This window comes from Dermacentor variabilis, chromosome 4 (assembly GCF_050947875.1).
Source record: "Dermacentor variabilis isolate Ectoservices chromosome 4, ASM5094787v1, whole genome shotgun sequence".
In the NCBI taxonomy this organism is placed as follows: domain Eukaryota; kingdom Metazoa; phylum Arthropoda; class Arachnida; order Ixodida; family Ixodidae; genus Dermacentor; species Dermacentor variabilis.
The window spans coordinates 138,717,368-138,739,977 of NC_134571.1; the positions used below are offsets into that span (position 1 = coordinate 138,717,368).

Sequence of the window (22,610 nt, forward strand, 5' to 3'; positions counted from 1 at the left end):
CAGACAAATTAGACTAGTAAGCCATTATACTAAAGGATTCTCCATTTGGCTCATGCTGGCTTTGAAAATTGAGTAACTACCACTAACTGCTTGTTCTCGCTAACCTGTGCCTTATTACACATCTACTTCCTGTAGACTCAGAGGCATTTCACCCTGTGCCAGCCGTCACTCATCGCGTTTGCTGTCAAGCAATAAGCTCAAGATTCAGGGTAGCATTGAAAAGGAGTGCACCATCGCTGTCTGCAAACATGTGCGCCTTGCTACTGGAGGGGTGGCTTTCCGCAAAACTTAATGAATCCAGTGGCTAAGCAAGCTTTACAAATAAAACTTCACCAGCAGAATCAAATTATCACAAAATTCAGCATAAGATCGCATACATGTTCTTAGATTAGATAGAAACAAATTCCAAGAACAATCTTTGCTCCCGCACAGTCAACAATAATATTCTATTTGTTTCAAATGTTTGCATTCAACCGAATATTCAAAAATTTTTGAATACCAAGTTTTAAAATTCAATACGAATATTAAAGAGTCCCTGAAATGGTTTGGACAAATTTTGTAGAAGCATAGGGCACAGCTACAGTAAATCATTCGCACCACAATTTGTGCAAAGAGTCTCATATTAAGAGAGCTATGGACGATTACAAGTTACCCTCTTCCATAATCATGCATTTCCTCCTCAACTCGTTCGCCGAGTGACTGGGGCTAAGCTCTGCCTTCACTGGCTCTGCATCATGATGGGACATCAAGTGTCGTCGACTTCCGGTTCTCTAGGAGCGAGCGCGTGAGGCCTCTCCAACCTCTCCGCCAGCTGCCTAACGCAGTGTGTTGCGAGCATTTTGTCGCAGCACCGAGCATGTCCGGTATTCTGGTAACCACAGGCGAGCTGGACATTTGACGGATGGGTGGAGGCGTAAACTAAAGCCCCTCCATACTACTGCTGCGATGAAGGCACTCTAAAATAGATGTACATGAGTGGCCTGATCGGTCTGCATGGTCCAGCCAAGCTCAGTGGTGCAGAGCTTAACCAGCCAAAGAAAGATCTATTGCTCTGACCAAGTCAAGAACACCTTAAACATTTAGAAAAACAATGTACTCATGATTGCGCTCTTGCCAAAAATTTACACCAGCAGCAGAGCAGAGTACTTTGTTACTGCTACATTAGTTCCGTGTTTGGTTAAGCTCTGTGCCGCCAGGTGGCTGCACCATGCAGACCATTCACATTTGCACGTCTGCTCATCCTGTGAAAAGCCTAGGCCCAGTCCACTTGCACTTGTGTTCACCTGAATTCCGGACACACGAAACACTATTGTGGTACTATTTCTTCGGTGTAAAGTGACGGCCGCAAACACCTAAATCCTGACGCCAATCGGATACCGACAGTCCGACTCACCGCAACCACTCCACTCATCTGCTGCCTTGCAGAGGCACACGATGTCGCAGCTTGACACATTGCCAGTCGCTACGCTTGCAGCCCACAACGTAACAAGGGTGAAATATGGTGCTCGCGAAAAGAAAGATTGAGACCAATACTGACTGCGGAGCTCCCGTCAACACGGCGAACGTTGTAACACAAGCAGATGACACTTGCTATGTGGTATCATCATCATCATCAGCCTGGTTACGACCGCTGCAAGGCAAAGGCCTCTCCCATACTTCTCCAACTACCCCAGTCGTGTACTAATTGTGGCCATGCTGTCCCTGTAAACTTATTAATCTCATCCGCCCACCTAACTTTCTGCCACCCCCTGCTACGCTTCCCTTCCCTTGGAATTCAGTCCGTAACCCTTAATGACCATCGGTTATCTTTCCTCCTCATTACATGTCCTGCCCATGCCCCCATTTCTTTTTCTTGATTTCAACTAAAATGTCATTAACTCACGTTTGTTCCCTCACCCAATCAGCTCTTTTCTTATCCCTTAACATTACACCCATCATTCTTCTTTCCATAGCTCGTTGCATCGTCCTGTGTGCTATACTCGCGGACAACTTTTCTTGGCTATGAAGCGAAGGCTACGAAAACTAATCATGCCTCTTTCACCGCTGCTGGAAGTAGTCTCGCAGTTTTGCTCCCGTTTTCTTATGTGGGAAATAGGAAACAATGCTTGTTTTTTTACAGCACCTCATTTGTAACAGTATGTGACATTCACCAGTCAGATATTGGTATTTCATTGCACTTTTAGTTTGCTCTTTCGAGTTTTTGCACACCCGAGACCGTCACATGTTCTGCACATTCATCAAACAAAATTACGCCCGTGTCTTCTGGTGAGTGTTCGTCGCTTGCTGTCTCGCCAATCAACTTCCCTGAGAGGCTGTTCACTAGCTTTAGCAACTAAAGACTGTTGAAGCATACAAAAAGTTTTTACAGCGACTGCGCAGAAACAAAGCGAGCCCATCCGGAAATCAAAACCATCGGCATGTACAAACGAGTGAGCAAGCTGACTGCTGCGCTGGCTCTACCGACAGCAGCGTTGGTGGCGCATCGCCATACGGCTGCTTCGGAGTTCTGATACAGGCTGCGATGCTGGCTGTTCAGAACTTGGTACATATTGTATGTGAATAAACAGTGATTCACACCAAGTTATTGTATCTGCCTTGACAGGAGAAGTTGTGCGAGGTTGGCGAAACCGAAACCAGTGCCGAGCGCACCTGGACTACATTGCGTATGAATACAGTCATGTGAAGAAGCTCCGCCCCCGTAGCTTTTGTTTCATAGCCAAAAAAAGTTCTCTGCGAGTATAGAAGTCTTGAGTGTAGCGATAAATTGTCCTGGTGCATTCTCTTTCTGCTAGATTATTTTTTATAGAAACAAATTAACAAACATCCCGACTATTACGAACAACATTTGTTCGCCACAAAGTTGGAAAAATTATCGATGATGCGCCCTGAGCAGCCAATCAGACAGCTCGCCCTACTGGCGCCAATTGGGTGATTTACGTCATTGGGTAGGGGCAGCTGAACACTCAGCTGAGTGGCGCACTACGATTGGTGGCGATGTACATTCTTAAAGCCTTATAATAAATTAGATGCTTTATGCAAAGCACTTAGATGCATCAATTAATGATCAGAAAGACTGACCCACACGACTCTGTACGTTTCTACAAAATCGTTTCAGGGTCCCTTTAAATATATAACATATGATAATATTCAAGATTCTCGAATATTCGCACACCCTTAGTTCTCAGCTACTATTCCCTTTACAAAATTTGAATATGTCAATTAGTTTGACGTGCATTTTTGTAGGCACTGTAAACTGCTACAAGAGCGGGAAAGGAATGAAACAAGTAAAGCTAGTAAAAAGAAAACAATGAACAAACTGTTCTACTGGGCAATTATTCTGCAGTATGAAATATAATTACAAGTAAATAACACACTATCATAATACAGTTGAATCTCATTAATTCAAACATGCTTAATTCGAACTTTTGGTTTATTCGAACTGACGCTTTGGTCTCGTCAAAGCTATGTGTATTCCAATGGGTGAAAACACCCAGTAATTCAAACGTGTAAGCAAGACGGTTAATTCGCACATGCTGCACTCCCACAATGCTCTCAGCAGCATGCCATATCATGAGGTGGCGCCTCCCGACTAGCATTCCTCTGACCCCACCATAGAGAAAAAGCCTAGGAGAGACATCTCAACTCTGTGCACGAAGAACAAAAAATTAATGGCGGAAATTTGTGCTCAGGCTTGTGCAGGCCCGCATCACCAATTACTTCTGTTTGTGATGAGTTAGTGACTTCTGTTAGTGCCACGGAACTACCATGTACCCATAGAGTCAATGTATAAGAACGTCTGAAATTTCGAACGCAAAAAAGCTTCGCCGTCCGACTTTCCGTACTCTTTTGCCATGACTGCAGGTCCGAAACAGCATTAATTGGAGCCACCACCACCGCCATTTCGATTATCGTGCCACCTTGAACCGGTGCTCCCGCACGCAGATCCGCTGGCAGCCGTGGCCACACTGCGGCAACGCTTGGCCTAGCTAATGCAATATTCACTACTAAACTGCTTGCTGTTCAGTGCAGTGTTTTTCATTGAAACAATTTGCCGCTGTTAGCAATGGTGCTAACTCTGACTTTATAACCCTCGCCAATGTCTTCGGAGTGCGGAAAGCACGGTGCATTGCATAATGCCAGTTCCCGAAAGTCAACTTCGCCCCAATACTGCACTTTTATGCGGTGAAGCGTAATTGAAGCAAAAGAAAGTTCGAAAGGCAATTGTCACAGTTCATATGTTTTCTTTTATTATACACGCGTGCACCCGCCACCTTCTATCACAGTACGAGTACCAATGCACCTAATAACTGACTGTAATTTGTAAATACATGTAAATAAATCTTGTGGAACTTCCCAATCCTGTGTTAACTCAGTGCAGATGCACCACTGCAGGTGAGTCCTCCATTCAATTAGCTTCCTTTAATTCGAACTCCTTCTAATTTGAACAAAGTTTGAGGCCCCTTTGAGTTCAAATTATCAAGATTTGACTGTGCTTTTTGCACATCAGGCTGTTGTGACAAAACCTTTTTGGCAAATGCTTACCGCAACCCTCTCTCTTATTTAAATATAGAATTTTAGGTAAAGGCTGTCTGAGAGGGTGCGACAACAACAACAAAAAAAAGTGTCCGATGCAGTTAGGCCCATTACAACGCAATTTTGAGTACATTTACATGTCCAGGCAACAATACAAGCCAGTGTGTTGCTCAAGCTCACTTGCTGCTTGGAAGGAGTTTAGGCCTTTAGTTTTAACCATGTGCAAAACACAGGTCATAATTTCAGCATGTTTTATATTTCCACTTCTTGCTTTAAAACATGTATGTGCCCACACACTGAATTGTGAGAACATTCTCGGGTGTGCGAAGTGCACAACAATGGTGAATGACATGTTGCATGGGTGCACAGCCACAGACCTGCATACTGTGAGTGCTTACAGTGTACTGCCAGCAAAGTCTTTCAAGAATAAAAAGCAAGACATCCCAGCAGCCCATGGCTTATGGCCTTGTATATACAGTCAATGACCGATTTTCTGGTAGCCCCCTTTTTTTCGGGCAAGCCCGGTAATTCGGTCAGTTTTGCGGCACCGCCACGTATCCCACAGATTCAACGTATAAGAACATCTGAAATTTTGGACATAAAAAAACCTTTGCCGCCTGATTTTCCTGACTTTTTGCCCTGAATGTAGGTCCGACATAGCCTTAATTGAAGCCACCACTGCCACCATTTTGATTATCTCGCCGCCTCGAACCGGCACTCTCGCATGCAGATTTGCTGGCAGCCACCATGGGAATGGCAAGCCTAGCTACTCCGAAGTTCGCTAGCATGCTTTTTGCTGTTTGGTGGCGTGTTTTAGAGTGCAGCACTTAGGCGCCCATTTCTGTGGCAAGCATCAGCGTAACCAAGTGCGTGAGCACAGCGAAAGATGAAAGTGAACGCGGAGCTCAGCGTGGGGGGGGTTTGAAAGACACAAGGCGGATAGCGGAGCATGAGGGTATGGCGAAATGGTGAGGAGAAACACTTAGTGCTGCAATGATGCCTACGGGATGGCGCCACAGTAGCAGACATCGTCTGAGAGGTCTTTCAGTGACGGCTGTTGTGGATCGCGCCCACGCCTAAACCATGCGCTGCCTCTCGCGATCTCCTGATTGGCGAGGCAGTCGCACCACACTTTGTTCCGTTAGCCACTTGCTGCACGAGACAGATTGTCCGCAGCAACCAATATATTGCGAAATAAAAACACGTATAGAGCTGTGCTCAAATTTCGTATTAGAGAGTACCGTAATCGTCTGTGAATTTATTTAAACAATTCATCGCTGTCAGAGCTGGCACCAACTACGCCTTTGTAATCCTCGCCAATGGCTTCGAAGCTCGGAAGGCACAGCGCGTTCCATAATGCCGGTTCTCAAAAGTCAGCTTTGTCTCTATACAACCGTGTCACGTGGTGAAGCACATGCAGTGCATTGTGAGGATGCGCAACTGTCACGTGCCCCCTAATATGCTGTTTTCCCCGCATGTCTCGCATCTCCAGTGATCCGGCTTCTCCGCATAGCTTAGCGCCGGCACAGTCTGGTTGCAGCGCATCGCGAGAGATGGCGCGAGTGTTGCATTGCTAACGCCACCTAATGGCGGGGATAGTCGGGTGAGACAGGGAGTAGGCTCTTCCTCTTTGGCTCGGGATCAGCAAGTTGCGCGGTCGTTCTGCGTGTGCCGATCGATGCTTCGAGATGAGACGGTCTCACAGAAGCATGGATCGGCACACACGCGGAATGTTCGATCGCAGATCACACACGTGCGTTCGATCACGCCACCATTTGCGTGACTGCATGCGCGAACGACCAAGCATTGGTGTCCAGCATGGGGCGAACATACAACCTTTGTCCGTAAAGTTTCGAGACTGATTCATTTTCTTCCCTAGAAATGATTCCCCAAAATAAATGTCGGTGCGCATGTGTAGCGCCATCTTTTCAGGCTAACCTGAGCTATTTATGTTAATTGCTGTGGCAGCTGCAAGATGGCACTAAACGTAGAAAAATATGTTGTCACTAGCCATCTGCGCATTTTACTGTGAGTGAATGTGGAGAGATGGACGTCCACCTCAAACAGCGTGTAAACATAAAATTCTGTGTGAAGCTATGCGACAGCCACACAGACGTACGAGCTCCTTCGTGGCGTTTACGGCAGTGAGACATTATCGCGGGCACGAGTTTTCGAGTGGCACAAGATGTTTGTTTCGGGGAGAACGTCGATGGAAGATGACGCAAAGCAGGGGTGCCCTGCAACCTTACGGAATGAAAACAACGTGGCTCGGATCAAGGAGATCGTACAGCAAGATCGCACCATTACAGTCCGCATGCTATCGGATGCTCTCGACATTAGTAAGACAACGTGCCACCAAATTTTGCATGAGAACTTGGGGAAGTGAAAGCTAAATGCCAGACTTGTGTCGTACTCCCTCACACAGGACCAGAAGGACATGCAGGCATCAGTGAGCGCTGATTTGCTCTCCGAGGCAGAGAAGGATGCTGCATTCGTTGACAGCATCATTGCTGAAGACCAAAGATGCTGCTTTCAATACAACCCTCAAACAAAGAGGCTGAGCACTGAATGGCAGTCCACAAGCTCTCCGGACTCGAGAAAGGTGCAGCGACAGAAGACCAAAACAAAGACGATGCTGATAGTTTTTTTTCTATGCCAACGGTGTCGTACACCCCGAGTTCATCCCACAAGGGCAGACTGTGAATCAGGAGTTTTATATCCGCGTGCTTCAACAAATGCATGATGCACTGCGACGCCATCGCCCTGACTTATGGGTATCTGGACAATGAAGCCTTCTCCACGACAATGCAAGGCCGCACACTCCTCTCAGCGTGACAAAATTTCTCACCAAGCACAGCATTACTGTACTTCCCCATCCGCCATACTCGCCTCACCTCTCCCCATGCGATATTTTCCTGTTTCCTCGTCGTAAGAGAGCCCTAAAAGGTCACTCGATGGGGAGCGTGGAGGCCATTCAAGATGCCACGCAAAGGAGCTGACAGCCCTGCCAAAAGAAGTGTTTTCCAACTGTTTCCAAGACCTCAAGAAACGTTAGAAGCTGTGTATAGACTGCAAGGGAGACTATTTCGAAGGGGTGCTTTGTTAAACGAATTTTTTTTAATGGACTCAGCCTCGTAACATTACAGACAAAGATTGTATTTGCTCGCTATCCGGTCGCGGTGAGTCGGACTTCCACGATTTGTTGTGTTTGTGGATAGCAACTCGGCTAGCAGGCACCTGTCTATGAAAGGCGCAATAAATGCCCTTGGAATTGTCTGCACTACTGTGTTGTCGTTCCTTTGTCTCAAGAGTACGGGTGAGATCCCCACACGGTGAAGCATACCAAAAGTGGGAAGGGGCACTTGTCACGGGACACGGTATGCATTCCTTAATTTTACATGCGTGCAACCTCGACTCCTATCATAGTATGAGCACCGATACGCCTAATAAGTGTACTGGCAGGCCAGCAGAGCTATTTCGGACGTGCCTGTGGCGACCTGAGCCGTGGGGGGTAGTAAAAGGCATGCATCTATTTCTTCAGGCTGTCTATTTTTTCAGAGGTTCTCACGGCTCCAAGTGAGTCCTAAAAATTGAATTTCAACTGTATAACTGTTCCAACTTTTATAAGAGGTTATGTTATTAACACATACCCAACTCCACACTTGCGGAAAACTCTCTGTGGCAATGAAGGAAACACTTTGGAGGAAAAGTGCGAGCAAGTGAGACCGCCCTTGAAAAAAATTCTCACACTTTAATCAGCTTTACTTTAAGCTGGGGAAGAGAAACTATAAGCATCTTATTTACAAAAGCAAAACAAGACAGAACACACCACTGAATGTTATCTTTGACTTATTTTTTCTGCTTTTCTCTGCCACATTTGGGCAATGCGAAACCATCGCACGTGAAAGCTACACTGATTCAGTGTGTTCTGAGAAACCGAAAGCATGGTCAAATGATGCCAGAATACTTGCCGCAGTAATACAAGTGCAGAAGTTCCGCTCCTGCAGCTTTCCTTCCATTGCCAGAGAAAGTTGTCCGCTAATACACAAGAGGGCTGATGGCTGCAGCAACATTCAGTGAGCTGAGCAAAGGCAGCAACACAGCAAGGATTGCCTTGTTTTAAGGGCTCTCACACCACCATCTCTCATCATGCCACACACTGCTACTACTAATTTTTTCACTGGTCCTTGAGGAACTAATTTCATTGACTGCAATGAGTCAGCAGCTGACTAGGTGAACGCTAGTCTCGAAACGATGGCAGGAGTGTTATGACAGCAGCAGCCACACAATGAGGAAAATTACAACATGTGAAACGGCCTGAGCTGTGCTAATTTGACAAGGTGCATCCAATAATCTCTTTTACTATAATAACCAATCACTGTACAATGAAAAAAAATATACATATATTTATTCTGGGAAACAACATATGAGATAAGATGTTTACTGCCCTCACCACAGCAGAAAACATCTCTGTACACTGTTGGCAGCCAGCACATAGAAAAACACTTTCATGAGGGAAAGCAAGATGAAATGCATTCAATGCCGGCAGGCACAACTGACCTTCAAGTCGGTGAACTGTTGCTGGATCTTGGGTCTCTCTTGACGGTAGCGTTCCAATTCCCTCCTCAGTTTCGTCTCTCTATAGAACAAAGGAAAAGAAATCATATATGGCACGTATATGTTCACAAGTTATACCCATGCCACATAAGCACAAAAAATGACATTAACTTGCTAATGCCTTAAATTTTAATGCCATTTGCGTGATGCCGCACAGACAAACCTAATGTCATTTGCCTTAATGTCATTCATTATTCAGTGTTTTCTGGAACTCATCTGACTGGGAAATGCATTCTAAAGACTGTAGCTTATGCAGTACAGTACAATTGATATACGTGAAACAGCCTCAATGAAGTAAAAATTAATTTATACATAACTATCAATTACGATGCTCCTGTCAAGAGTTGTACTTGGCGAACTTCCTCAGGCCGGCATTGGAACGGCTTCGACGTGCACGGAGGAAGAAAAATAAACTAGGAAGAAGCATGACATCACTCAGCTTGCCACAGCAAGCCAACCTCCTCTGACACCGCCTTTCTCTCCAGGGCCTCCACATGTACAGTGGCTCTTGGGAACGAATAGGCCCACAAGGTTGCCAGAACATTCAAGAGACTGCTTGGTTTGTGGTAACTTTTACACAAGCTATTATGAGGTGACAGCCGCCCGCTTAGGATCTATTGTCATCATCCCGCACTGTTTCACCCAATTGTTCGCAGCAGATACTTGTATTTGCTTTAGATACGAGTCATGATGCTATGACAGCAAAGTATTTGTGACAAGTGGGCACTGCTTTCAAGATCCATTCTCGGTTTCTTGGGCCAGTAGGCGTAGCAAGAGCAGCTGCATTAGCTGGACATGACCTTTGAGAAGTTACGGCACCCACGCCAGGCCAGGTGTGCTGCCAGATCTCAGAGGGCATATATTACCAATGCATGCTTGTGCAATAGATGGTGCCAGAACTTTTCAGGCAAAGGCAGGCAACTAGAAACTACCCCTTGCCTATCATAAGATGAGGGCCTACTTTTCTTTTATATTTTTTATGACTAGGCTTTAAGATTATGACACGACGCTCCCTAGCTTTTTTTTCTTCGTCCATGTTAATAGGACAGGCGCTATTTAGCTTTTGGCCTTTGGATTTGACATGCAGTGGCTGAAGTTGATATGGTCAGTTGGAGCATTGTAAAAGATGGCAACAAACTCAAACTAGAGGCACCGTATTATGCTTGTTCTTATATTTCACTACTCATGAAGACAGAATAAACTTGCAAACACACGTAAAGTTAAATATGAATATAACAAACCTCAATATAAAAAAATTCTCGATACAAGAATGTACAGTAGGCTTTCGATAATTCAAACTTGAAGGGAACCTAGGATTTCATTTAAATTACGAGAAGTTCTCATAAATGTGACTCGGGGGAACCATACCAACTTGTGTTATAATCAAATATTCACATATATTCAATAACATAACGTGTTCACACACAATATTAAAATACTGGAATAAAACAGAAACAGCACGACACAGGACGAGCGAGTAAAGGGGACAGGACAGAGCGCTGACTAGCAACCTGTGTTGCGCTGTTTCTGTTTTATTCCAATGATGCACCAACCAGCCCCTTTGAACACACTGCTAACATTCAAACGCTATTCACATTTCGAAAAAAAAAAGAAAATCACAAATGGATGATTACTTTGTCGCTGCACGAGACATCAAAACAAAGTTTTCTATGCTAGCAAGGGTGGCCACTTCTCAGAGGGTTTTCCACAGTGGTCAAGAATTTGCAAGCATGGTGTCACACACCCACAAGCAAACATGAACACATGAAACTCGCTCTCAAAATGCTGGAGTGAGGAAGCATTGCAGCAGCAGCAAGCGAATTGAACTTCGTGCTGCGTCTCGCATACACACGAACTAAGCTGAGAAAACAGTGCGCGGCAGGCTCTGTCCTCATCGCAGGTGGCTTTCAAGATACAGCGGCCCTGGCGGGCACGTGCGGTCGCCCGCGGTTGAATGCCCCCCCCCCCCGCCCCCTCTACTCCCCCCCCCCCCAGGGCCTTGCACATGACAAAAGACAATGCGCTTTCTCCCTGCTTCCTTCCCTTGCATGCCTGAGATTGACCTGTGATCACCAGCTCACCCTTGCACACTTTCGCTCGAACATACAACATAAAGCATGCTCAGGCACCTGGGTGGTCTGTTTTTTTTCCCTTCTTCTCTATCAACACGCGATTCTGTTAGCGCACGTGGTTTGGCCACTTCGACATGTGCGCACACCGAGAACAGGAGAGATGGCCAAGGGTCACACGTGTCATTTTCGTACACACCGCGCCTGCCGTCCCAGCTTTTTTTTTTCTTTCTTTCTTCCTTAATCAATACGTGATTGTTGGTGCATGCAGTTGGGCTAGTTTGACTGCTTTGACACGTATAGGCAGGCAATCAGCTTTATTTGGGACTGTTAGTGACATAAGAACGCAAATGTTCAGCTAGAAGTTACAAAGACAGCAGATATTTTCCGGCCCGGACAAGCAACAAGTATGAATTAACTGAATTAATGCAATCGAGCAATTAATGCAATCGAACAAGCCGGCCAACAAACATTTGAAATTTGTTTGAATTAGCTCAAAGATTGAATTATCAGAATTTGAATTACCGTATTTACTTGAATCTAATGCGCACCTTTAACGCGCACCTTTTTTCCGATAAAATGGGTCCAAAAATTGCATGCGCGTTAGAATCGAGTACGACCCTAAATGTGCATTACCATATCACCATTGGCATTCGAAAAATGGCCGCCTCATACGCGCTTCTAGCCTAGCTGCCGTAGCTTTCTCTATGTGCATACCTCCATGTTGTACCTACATGTAACCAGGCACTGGTGCAACGTAGTCTACTGCCTGTCTTCCCGTTTTCTGCGTTTATTCAATCAGCATGGAAGCGCCAACTGCGGAGACATACCGAGTCCACCATGATGCCGCATTTAAAAGGAAAGTTATCGTGTGCGCGGAGACGGACGGAAATCGGGCCGCATCCCAGGCATTCGGAGTTCCCAAAACTTGCGTGAGGGACTGGCGCAAACAGAAGGAGAATATTTTCGCCAGCAATGCAACAAGGGAGGGTTTCAGTAGACCTAAGCAGGGCCGCTTCGCCGAAATAGAAGAGCTGCTCGCAGAATACATGCGAGAGCAGTGAGCGGCACAGCGGCCTGTGACGACCGATCTGCTCAAAGTACGGGCGATGCAGTTAGCCCTACAGAAAGGGCTAATGCAGAGTTACTTCAAAGCGAGCAGGTGCTGGCTATCAAATTTTATGAAAAGAAAAGGCTTTTCTCTTCAAAGGCGGACAGGAATATGCCAAGAATTGCCCGAAGCATATGAAGAGAAATTGCAGTTTTCAGCGGTACGTTTTGAAGTTGCGCCATAGAAACGGCTACCACTCCGGACAGATTAAAAATGCTGATCAGACGCTGCTCTACTTTGACATGCCTGCCACCATAACCATTGAAAAGAAGGGGGCAAAGCAAGTGCATGTTTTGTCTTCCGGCCACGAAAAAACTAGTCACTGCAATGCTTTGTTGCACTGTGGATGGGCACAAGCTGCCCCCGTATCTTATCTTCAGACGGAAGATGCTCCCAAAAGGAATTGTGTTTCCAAGTGGTGTGGCTGTGCGCACAAATGAAAAAGGTTGGATGACCACGGACTTGGTCGCTGACCGGATTGATAACGTTTGGGAGAAGAGACCCAGTGGCAGTTTGGGTCTACGTGCGATGCTTGTGCTCGACGCGTTCAGGTGCCACCTTGACCAGCGCATCAAGGACAAGCTAGCTGCATGCAACACCAACCTTGTCATGATACCCGGTGGCATGACATCGCAGTTCCAGCCGCTCGATGTTTGTTTGAACAAGCCAGTCAAAGATATAATTTTAGCGATCTACACCGAATGGGTTGTCACTGTCTGCCACGAATTCACGCCCGCCAATAAAATGAAGCGTGCCTCGCTGCAGGATTTTGGTGGATAGGTGAAAGGTGCATGGTGCACAATCCCATCTGACATGGTCAACAAGGCCTTTAAAAGTGCAGGATTTCGAATGCCATGGACGGCACCGAGGGTGAAATGCTTTGGTCTGTTGATAGCAATAAGGAGTTGTCTGATAGTGACGACGAGTGATATCTATTGCCCCACATGACTCCTATCGGCGCAGTGAAAATTTTGGAGGCAAGGTTTTCATTTGGTTTTTATTCATTGCAACTTTAGTGTATTGGGAATAAATCTGTTTTTTCCAAACGAGAGAAAATTAGTATTTCTATATGAAAGCACGAGGTGTGCGGTATTGTACTCTTTCTTTCTTTTTCTTTTTTGGTCACGGAAAATGGGTATGCGTTACAATCGAGGGCACATTAGAATCGAGTAAATACGGTATTGCGAGTCTACTGTATTTAACTTTCTATGACTTCTTGTCCATAGGGCACGAGGCATTTAGAATCTCAACATAACGAAGTGCACTTACACATGATTTCAATATAACGAAATTTCACTGCCGCCGTGAAGAAATACCGAGACAATAAATGGAAACTTCTGCCAGCCCAGATAGTGAAATGGCTGAGTTACAAGCAACTGCTTGCAAATGCACCTTTCAAATTGCGCACCACGTGACCAAGAGCGACCGTCAAAGCGGAGCAGTATCGTGTTCCGTATTAAGTCCAAGTGCGATAAGACCCTATCACACCCTGCGCGCTGTATGCTTTGCGTGCAAGTGAACACTGGTGAGGCTAAGCCAAGAAAAATGGTGGCTTGATGAAGACTGTTTTCCCATGCGAGCAAAAGGAAAAAAGGGACAGGAATGAGCTCGCTGTAATGCAATCAAGCAAGTGTAAAGAGGGGGGAGGCAGGTTGCCACACGTATCCTTTTTTTTTAGCGCGGCCATGACTTTGCATGGCTGTCGGCATGGATACGTAAGCATGCCCTGTTTTAGAGGTAATCTGCGGCGTGTGCAAACATTGGGCATGTCAAGATGGCGTGGAATCACGTGCGCTGTCTTCCCACACATTTAATACTAGATGTTGCATAATCTTGAGTTTTAGAGACGCATTGAAATGAGACACAAACAAAGCATTCATTCACTCCTGCCGGTGCTTTTCATGATAGCATCGTCCTGCTGCCGGCAACACTATCAGCTGGGGTGGAGTTGATGCAAAAGTGTGGCTGGCTTTGGTTCATTCACCAATATGACAATATCGTCACTACGACATAAAACCATATCTTTCGTCACGAGCTCTCAAATTCAACAAAATGAACTTTTTACCAGTTAAGTTTGCTTTTTCCGATAGCTCAATAAATCAAAATATTGTGGCCCCTTCCATGTAATAAAAATTCCGTTGGCGACTTTATTTATTTGAATAAAAGACCGAATTTCTGTATAACAAAATTTCAATATAACGAAGCAAATTGCCAATTTTACTGACTTCATTAGGCTCCAGATAAGACTTCGATACCTGTTGTTTTTTAACATGCATGGTATATATTTACGTGCAAGAGCATGCTAACATTCTACTGTCCACCAGAATGCAGCAAGCATTTCCTAAGAAAAGCTTGCTCTGAGCCCATGCCTTTCGAGGCATACAGATGAACTTTATTAACAATGTTTTGCCTTTAGAAATAACACACAAGCAGCAGCAGCAAACTTCAAACAACAAAGACTGATAAGCAACACACTGTTTCTAGACCACAGTGAATTTTGCAGCGACTTTGTTGTTTCCAATTTCGCCAGCTTCAGGAATTTTGTGTATAAATGTACTCGAAGTAAGTACCCGTTTGACACCCTTTCACAACCAGAAGAGCCTCTTCGGAGACCAATGGGCAAGAATTTTTCCCGGGCAGATTTTCTTTTTCGCAGATATTGAAAAATTCATAAAATCACGAAACGAGCACAAATTCAAGAACTTTACAAAGAAAACTTGAGATGGTTGGCAGGTATGCAAAATACACGACTAAAGGCGACAGCTGTCAAAGACAGCTTGCGATATATGCTGCTGACCTGTATTCTTTGCGCTTCTCATCCATCCTGCGGTCAATGGCCTCGTAGATGGCATCGGCCTCCTCATCGTCCTTGTCGTAGGGGTCCTTGCTGAACAGGCTGCCACCATATCCTGCGAACTGGAATTGGCAGGTCACAATGAGAACAGTGTGCCATACCCCAATTTCTGGCACATAAGTGGAGCTCTTTATGGCTAGTTTAGGACTACCTATGCCAATATATACATGAGATACTTCACACTTTTTACATAAACGAATTTGCTGCTGCAACTTTAATCAAAGAGTAATTAATTCAATAAATATATTGAAAAAAGTACATGTGCTCTTTTTTCTACCAGTTTCTCGAGATCTGCAGCACACATAGTACTACCACTTCAAGTATGCACGTTGCTGAGGCCTCTGACGCTGCATCTGATGTTGCATAATGTAGAGCTCATGAGCCAGTCATGTGGAGCTCTTCTTGTTTAAGTGGAAACACAGTTGAGTTTTGCTCATGTAGTCAGATTCCTAAAGAAGCAGCAGCTGGTGCCATTTGAAACGGTTGACTTCCTCAGTCTGATAAAGGTAGCTAAGTACTGTGCATAGGAGGGTTCCGGTAACCGTGCTTTCACACAAAGTTTTTCACCAAGCTGTCAGCAACAAGGTACCAATCCAATGACACGGTTGCTCCATGATGGCCTGTGCCATGACTTTGATCCAAAAGTTTTCCAACAAGCTGTCAGCAACAAGGTACCAATCCAATGACATGTCTGCTCTATGACGGCCTGTGCCCCTGACATCTACAATTTTACAAGCAACATAAAAGGTTGAGATTATGCACATGAGCAAAGCTATACCGAGGGGCCATGATACAGGGAATTTTGACGCAGCACACAAGACATCAATGTTTCGACTAAGCCACACAATGGGTACGCAAGCATCTAATGACTTCAAAGCCGGGCACTGTTACCATAACCAAACTTTAGCTAAGAGAGCAGTCGTACTGCTCTCTAAGCTAAAAACTTTATGGACTGGACTAGACGCGAGCTGCAAAAAGAGCTTGCACATTACTTGGCTCACCGAGCGCACGGCGACAGAACATTGAAGCCAAACAAACTCAGAGACCTGCTGCTCACCTCGTCATAGTTAGAGTCGTTAAGATCTTCTTCGTCATCCTCCTCCTCTTCCTTCTGGTTCTTTTTCCGCTTGGTGGGTGGCGCGTGGCGATCGTCGCTGCGCATGTAAACAATCGGGAATATGTACTCCGAAATGTGCCGAGTAACGACGCACGGCAACGACCACGCGATGCATGGCGCTTGTTAGCTGATCTACTTGTCAGGTAATACACACGCAATGCGAGCAAACTGAACCGAAAACAACGTAAACAGTACGAACGTACTGTTTACGTTCGGCACTGTAGGCGCACAGGCGTCTATGTATCCCAAAACAGTACGTTCAAGTAGGACATGCAATATAAAGGGCAGAGCTAGAAGCTGCCCTCGCTATACTTACGGAACATCACTTGCATCCCGGGCAGGACCGATATCAGAACGTGTGGTGAAGCCAGTAGCGCTGCAATGAAAGAACGAACGGGTGTTTGACAAAACGGACTGGTAAGCCCGGAATCAGCGGAGACCGTGGCAAAATGCAAAGTAGTAGGAAGTATTTACCCTCTTCCGACGCCGGCAACATATCCTAAGGGTGCCGGGACGCCAAGAAAATGCTTTCGTCTCTTCGCAACCAGCGTTGTGGGAGCTGCCATAGCCGCCATGTTGCTTCAGTTCTGCTTTTGTCAGTGTTGGGAGCTGGACAAAAAATATCGCTCTAAAACTAGCCAGGCGCAATAAATTGATATCAGAAGTACTCATACTGCCCTTAATGAAACCGTTTATTATTGCAGTAAAACAAAAGACAAATTTAGTGGCATGGAAGGCTTTTTTTGCGTAGTGTTTTACTTATTTACCGGCTTTACACTCTAAAAGAAGTTTACACTGTTTGGGGTGTTATCTGCCACACGCACCCTTTGGGATGTATATTTGTCCCACAACGATAATCGTCATCTGCCTTGCTTGCGCTTCCTTTCCTGAAAACTCGGCTCTGGCTACTTTCCTTTCGAGAATGCTGCGTCACACTGATAACGCGCATGCCGTTCGTGACTGGGAAGTACCGGGCTCGCAGCGTTAAAGAAAGGAAACGCGGGCAAGACAGATGACGATTATCGTTGTGGGACAAGATACGCCCCAAAGGGTGTAAAATTTTCTAAGAGTGTAAAAGTGTCGATGCGTTATCAGTGTGACGCAGCATTCTCGAAAGGAAAGTAGCCAGAGCCGAGGTTTCAAGAAAGGAAACGCCAGCAAGGCAGATGATTATTGTTGTGGGCCAAATACACACCCCAAAGGGTGCAACTGTTTTAAGAGTGTAAGAAAAGTTTACACCCTTTGGAGTGCCCCTTCTGCCACACAACGATAAACATAATCTGCCTTGATGCGTTTCCTTTCTTTAACACTCTTAGAAAAATGTACACCCTTTGGGGTTTATCTTGTCCCACAACAATAATCGCCATCCGTCTTGCCCGCGTTTCCTTTCTCTAACGAGGCGAGCCCGGCACTTCCCAGTCACGAACGGCGCCGCGTTATCAGTGTGACGCAGCATTCTCGACAGGAAAGTAGAGAGCGCCGAGTTTTCAGGAAAGGAAACGCAAGCAAGGCAGATGACGATTATTGTTGTGGGACAAATTTACACCCCGAAGGGTGCAACCGTTTTAAGAGTGAACGCTGCGAGCCCGGTACTTTCCAATAACGAACGGCATGTGTGTCATCAGCATGATAACATTCCCGACAGGAAAGCAGCGGGCGCGGCGTTTCAAGAAAGGAAACGCATCAAGGCAGATGATGATTACCGTTGTGTGGCAGGAGGGGCACTCCAAAGGGTGTAAACCTTTCTGAGTGGATACTCTAATAAGTTTGCACCCTTTGGGGTGTATATCTGCCATACAACACATTCTAAAAAAAGTTTGCACCCTTTGGAGTGTATCTCTGCCACACAACGATAATCATCATCTGCCTTGATGCGTTTCCTATCTTGAAAACGCCGCGTCCGCTACTTTCATGTCGGCAATGCTATGTCATGCTGATAACGCGCATGCCGTTCGTTACTGGGAAGTACCAGGCTTGCAGCGTTAAAGAAAGGAAATGTGGACAAGACAGATGACGATTATCGTTGCAAAAGGGTGTGTATCTGTGGCTCCTATGCCCATAAGTATTCTCACATAATTTCTCACTGTATAAAACTCTATGGGTCTTCTGTCACCCTCACCCGCGGGTGGAGTCAGGAAGCCGAGGATATCAAAAATTTCCTGCAAGGGGGTGTTGGTGTTTCAGCACCAACCATCACCCCCCCCCCCCCCCCCGTCTACTTCGCTCTTGTTCCCAGAGATCGCGAATGCTGTTTTATTTCTTTAGTCAGAGGGCAAGCTTTGGCGGCCAACAGAGATGCGACATTGTGGAGAATATGACTCACAAATAAAATAACAATATTTTACTAAAGTTTTCATTATAGTCGGATACAACTCAAGTCTGCAGTGACGCCCCGCCCACGCCCTCATAACCGCCAGCCACTGTTCCTCTGCGAGGCCGCAAATAGTTCAGACTTCAAACTTTCCCTGTTACCCAAATAAGGCGGTAACCATAAAAATAAAATTATTAGTATGTAATTTTGTACGTTTTCGCTTGTCTATTATAGTGAAACGGTGAAAGCCTAATTCTTTATTGAACTGAAATAAAATGCAAGCATCACTGCAACTATTTATTGTCAAGTTTCACCTCAGTTGGTAGTGAAGTTTCATGAGTAAAATGGGGTCAGCGGCGAAAAGAATTGTGCCGCCGACTTTTGAATAGTAAAAAGCTCAGACTTCATACACTTTGTCCGTGCCTATTCATCTTTTCATGTCTTTTCATCGCTTCCGCTGATGAAAACTCTTCAAGAACAGCAGACGCTCCGAGGATATCAAGTATGATGCTATTTTGAAATGGTCGCATGAAGATGATTTTGTTTGCTTCTGCGATTGGCTGGCCGAGTAAGAATGGCGCGCGGTCCGTGTGCCTTTGTTGCCAACCGCTGTTCTTCAAAGTTGCATCCAACTATAGCAATTTTAGAGGCAATATTGCATTTGCAAAATTACGACCATCACATATTGCCCAACAACTTCACAAAAGTTGTCGTAGGCGTGCAGTATTTTGGCTGTGGGCTGCGCTGAACCCAAACGAAAATGAAATATCATGCCAGTGATTCTGATCTCCCCACCACATTGGAAAACACCACCTGCTTCCTTACTGCACGGGCACCACGCTATGACAATTACGAGTTCTCTTCATTCTGATCCATAATGTATTTGCTGTTATTGGCAAACGTCATTATCCAAGCTGCAGTACCGTAACAAGGTTGGGAACAGAATGGAGCACGCTTCGCATCGATTCCTAACGTCACCACACACACACAGACAAAAAGCGAGAAAGCCACCATCAAACCCGTGCCAGCGAAAGCTTGCACTACTGTTGGTCTGCACTCGCAATGGATGGGAAGTGGGATTCATGTCACTGGTGCACTATTTCATATTTATTTCGGTACCGCCATACTGGACCATCCGCAGTGCCAAAGTACTGCAGGCTCTAGCACCCAAGACAATTTTGTTTAGAGAAGTTTTGTTAATACAGCTTTGGGTCCTCAATTCCTGAAATGCAACACTTCCTAATAAAAGATGTAATTAATATATCCTATTTTAAGATAGCACGAACTGAATGGAATAAGGACCCAAGAGCCACATCACTAGACTGCACGTTTAACGATGCACGAGCATGAGCGAACCCCACGAGTGCACCGCACATGAAACATTCCGTTTGGCGACCACTTAGTGAAGTAACTTTCTTAGCCCGCATATATTCATTCAATTATTAACCCAAGATGTTGATAAAGCTGCATCCGACAATTCTGCAGCACTACAAATCTAGTACATGAGCTCGGGCTGCTGGTTTCCGGAGCATTCTTTGCCATTTACGCCCAGTCAAGCCAGTGGAAAGAGGGGGGTTTTCAGACCTATATGACCCCCCCCCCCCCCCCCCCCCCTCTGTTACTACGCCACTCTTTATCATAAACTCAGCGTTGCGGACAGAGGCCTGGCACAAAGTAGTGCCGTCTGCTACAACGGACAACGCCTGCTTCACTGCTTTTTTTAAACAGGTCAAATTGGACAGTTTAAAATTTACAATTACTGCTCAGTAATTTCCCTTGCAGAAGCAAAGCACTTCTTTTATCCACCATTCTCCTGGTTTTCAGGCTTGAGAGGCAAAAAATACACACCCACCTGCCAACTCTGTGCAGGATGGTAAGGAAGTTGTATGGAAAAAACCATTAATTCTTTATTGAAGTGTTGCATCAAGTAAGTGTGGCTAAAAATTTGTTTTTCGGGACAATATACAGCAGGGGCTCTTAGCGTGATTCGTGTATGATGGACATTTTCCATATTGAGAAGGATCGATACATGCACAACTATTATACAGTTTATATATGTATTACTTGACACGTGACGCTGTATCCGAAATCAAGTGTCGTCGCTGATTTTATAGAGAGTCCTGTCTAACCTACAGCACGCGCGGCGCGAATAGTTGCACATATAATCTCAATCTAAAATGTATGCACGCCCATAGACCAATAACCTTAATTATATAGTATGTGTACAATGAAGACTAGCCGCGGTCATTAAAAAAGTAAGCACGAACAACATTGTCAGTTGTTTTGGCTATATTATAATGACCAGTTGCTTGAGTTATAGACACTTAAGGCATGTTATATATTTCCTGTCAGCACCTTAACAGATGAATTCTGTTTAATTAATTTAACCCAGCTACAATGAGAAAAAAATACCGATTATAATTTTAGACAGAATTCTATAATCAACAACATTGTAGCACGAAGACACAATTACAAAGACACACTTCACATGTGCTTGATGGTCAACTGCTGTATGTCTGTCTTTTTTGTAATTGTGCCTTTGCACTACAATATGTCATTAAGCAAACGCAAACTAGTCCAAGAAGTCCTCCTGCATTTTATAATCAAGCCTCGTCAATGAAAGGTCAGGTTAATTTGCAAATACCAGAAATAAGCATCCAATCATCTTGAAGCTTGTCATACTAAGAGCAAACAAAACCGTTTTTGAAGAAGCCATCTTTAACGCTATACATGTGCAACTTGCATCATAGATTGATGTCAATAACATACAAAGTATTTATTTTTCTTCTATATGTGCATGCTCGCAAATTTCATACACAGTCAAACGCCTTTATAACAAAGTGCTTGGAGCCTCCGAAATAGTTTGTTATACAAGCCGCTTTCTTGTAAAGGTCACGCACTGCACAACTCATGATTGAACTGAGACATAATTATGACTTCGTTATACAGGTCATTTTGTCGTAGAGGCACTCCAGTATAATTTCTAAATACAAAATGTATGATGCAGTTTGGTGTAGTTTACATTTCTCTACCACGGTTGCGCTTTAAAACCACGGCGCTGCAAGTTTGCTTTCCTTTCCTTCCCTCTTCTCCGCCCTTAAACTGGCTCTCTTAACTACTACACGCAGAGGCAAGAAACAGCGCGCGCTTTAGATCCTATAGATGAGATGAATATTTACAATTATTATTAGGGTTATAATTATATACGAGTGCTGATTGCCGTGTTATAGTTTGTTAACGAAGCTTCCCCTCAAGTCTAAATATTGTAAGGCAGTTTGTCGTGTGCGTATCATGGCCACGCATGCTTATATCGCCTTTCCGTTTCTCTACCACGGTTGCGCTTTAAAACCACGGCGCTGCAAGTTTGCTTTCCTTTCCTTCCCTCTTCTCCGCCCTTAAACTGGCTCTCTTAACTACTACACGCAGAGACAAGAAACAGTGCGCGCTTTAGATCCTATAGATGAGATGAATATTTACAATTATTATTAGGGTTATAATTATATTCGAGTGCTGATTGCCGTGTTATAGTTTGTTAACGGATCTTCCCCTCAAGTCTAAATATTGTAAGGCAGTTTGTCGGGTGCGTATCATGGCCACGCATGCTTATATCGCCTTTCCGTTTCTCTACCACGGTTGCGCTTTAAAACCACGGCGCTGCAAGTTTGCTTTCCTTTCCTTCCCTCTTCTCCGCCCTTAAACTGGCTCTCTTAACTACTACACGCAGAGACAAAGAAACAGCGCGCGCATGCGATCGCATAGATGAGATGAATACATATATATAGAAAAGCATCAGTCATAGCTCTCGAAGTATAATATAATATAATATAGAATAGCTCTCAAAGATAGCTATTCCGGCGGCTAGCTTCCCACGCTATGCGTGCCGCCCTCGCACCTGCTAAAGCTTTTCCTAGACGCTAGAGCTATACTATTCCTGCGCAACCTTGAGCGATCGGAAAGCGTGTTTTCCACGCCTGGCCGGCGGAGAGGGGAGGCTTTGT

General features: G+C 45.1%; 1 protein-coding gene across 1 annotated transcript in view; it reads right to left on the bottom strand.

The window, feature by feature from the left end:
• The window catches only part of Prp6 (pre-mRNA processing factor 6), a 63,692-nt gene extending 46,782 nt beyond the window's left edge, over window positions 1–16,910 (bottom strand). The window contains exons 1-5 of the mRNA XM_075690442.1: window positions 16,776–16,910; window positions 16,618–16,677; window positions 16,242–16,338; window positions 15,128–15,246; window positions 9,094–9,172 (exon numbers count right to left, since the gene is read on the bottom strand). Of these exons, the coding sequence (XP_075546557.1) occupies window positions 9,094–9,172; window positions 15,128–15,246; window positions 16,242–16,338; window positions 16,618–16,677; window positions 16,776–16,876 (456 nt within the window). The 5' untranslated portion in view covers window positions 16,877–16,910. The remainder of the gene's footprint in view (window positions 1–9,093; window positions 9,173–15,127; window positions 15,247–16,241; window positions 16,339–16,617; window positions 16,678–16,775) is intronic.
• Window positions 16,911–22,610: the final 5,700 nt, after the last annotated feature.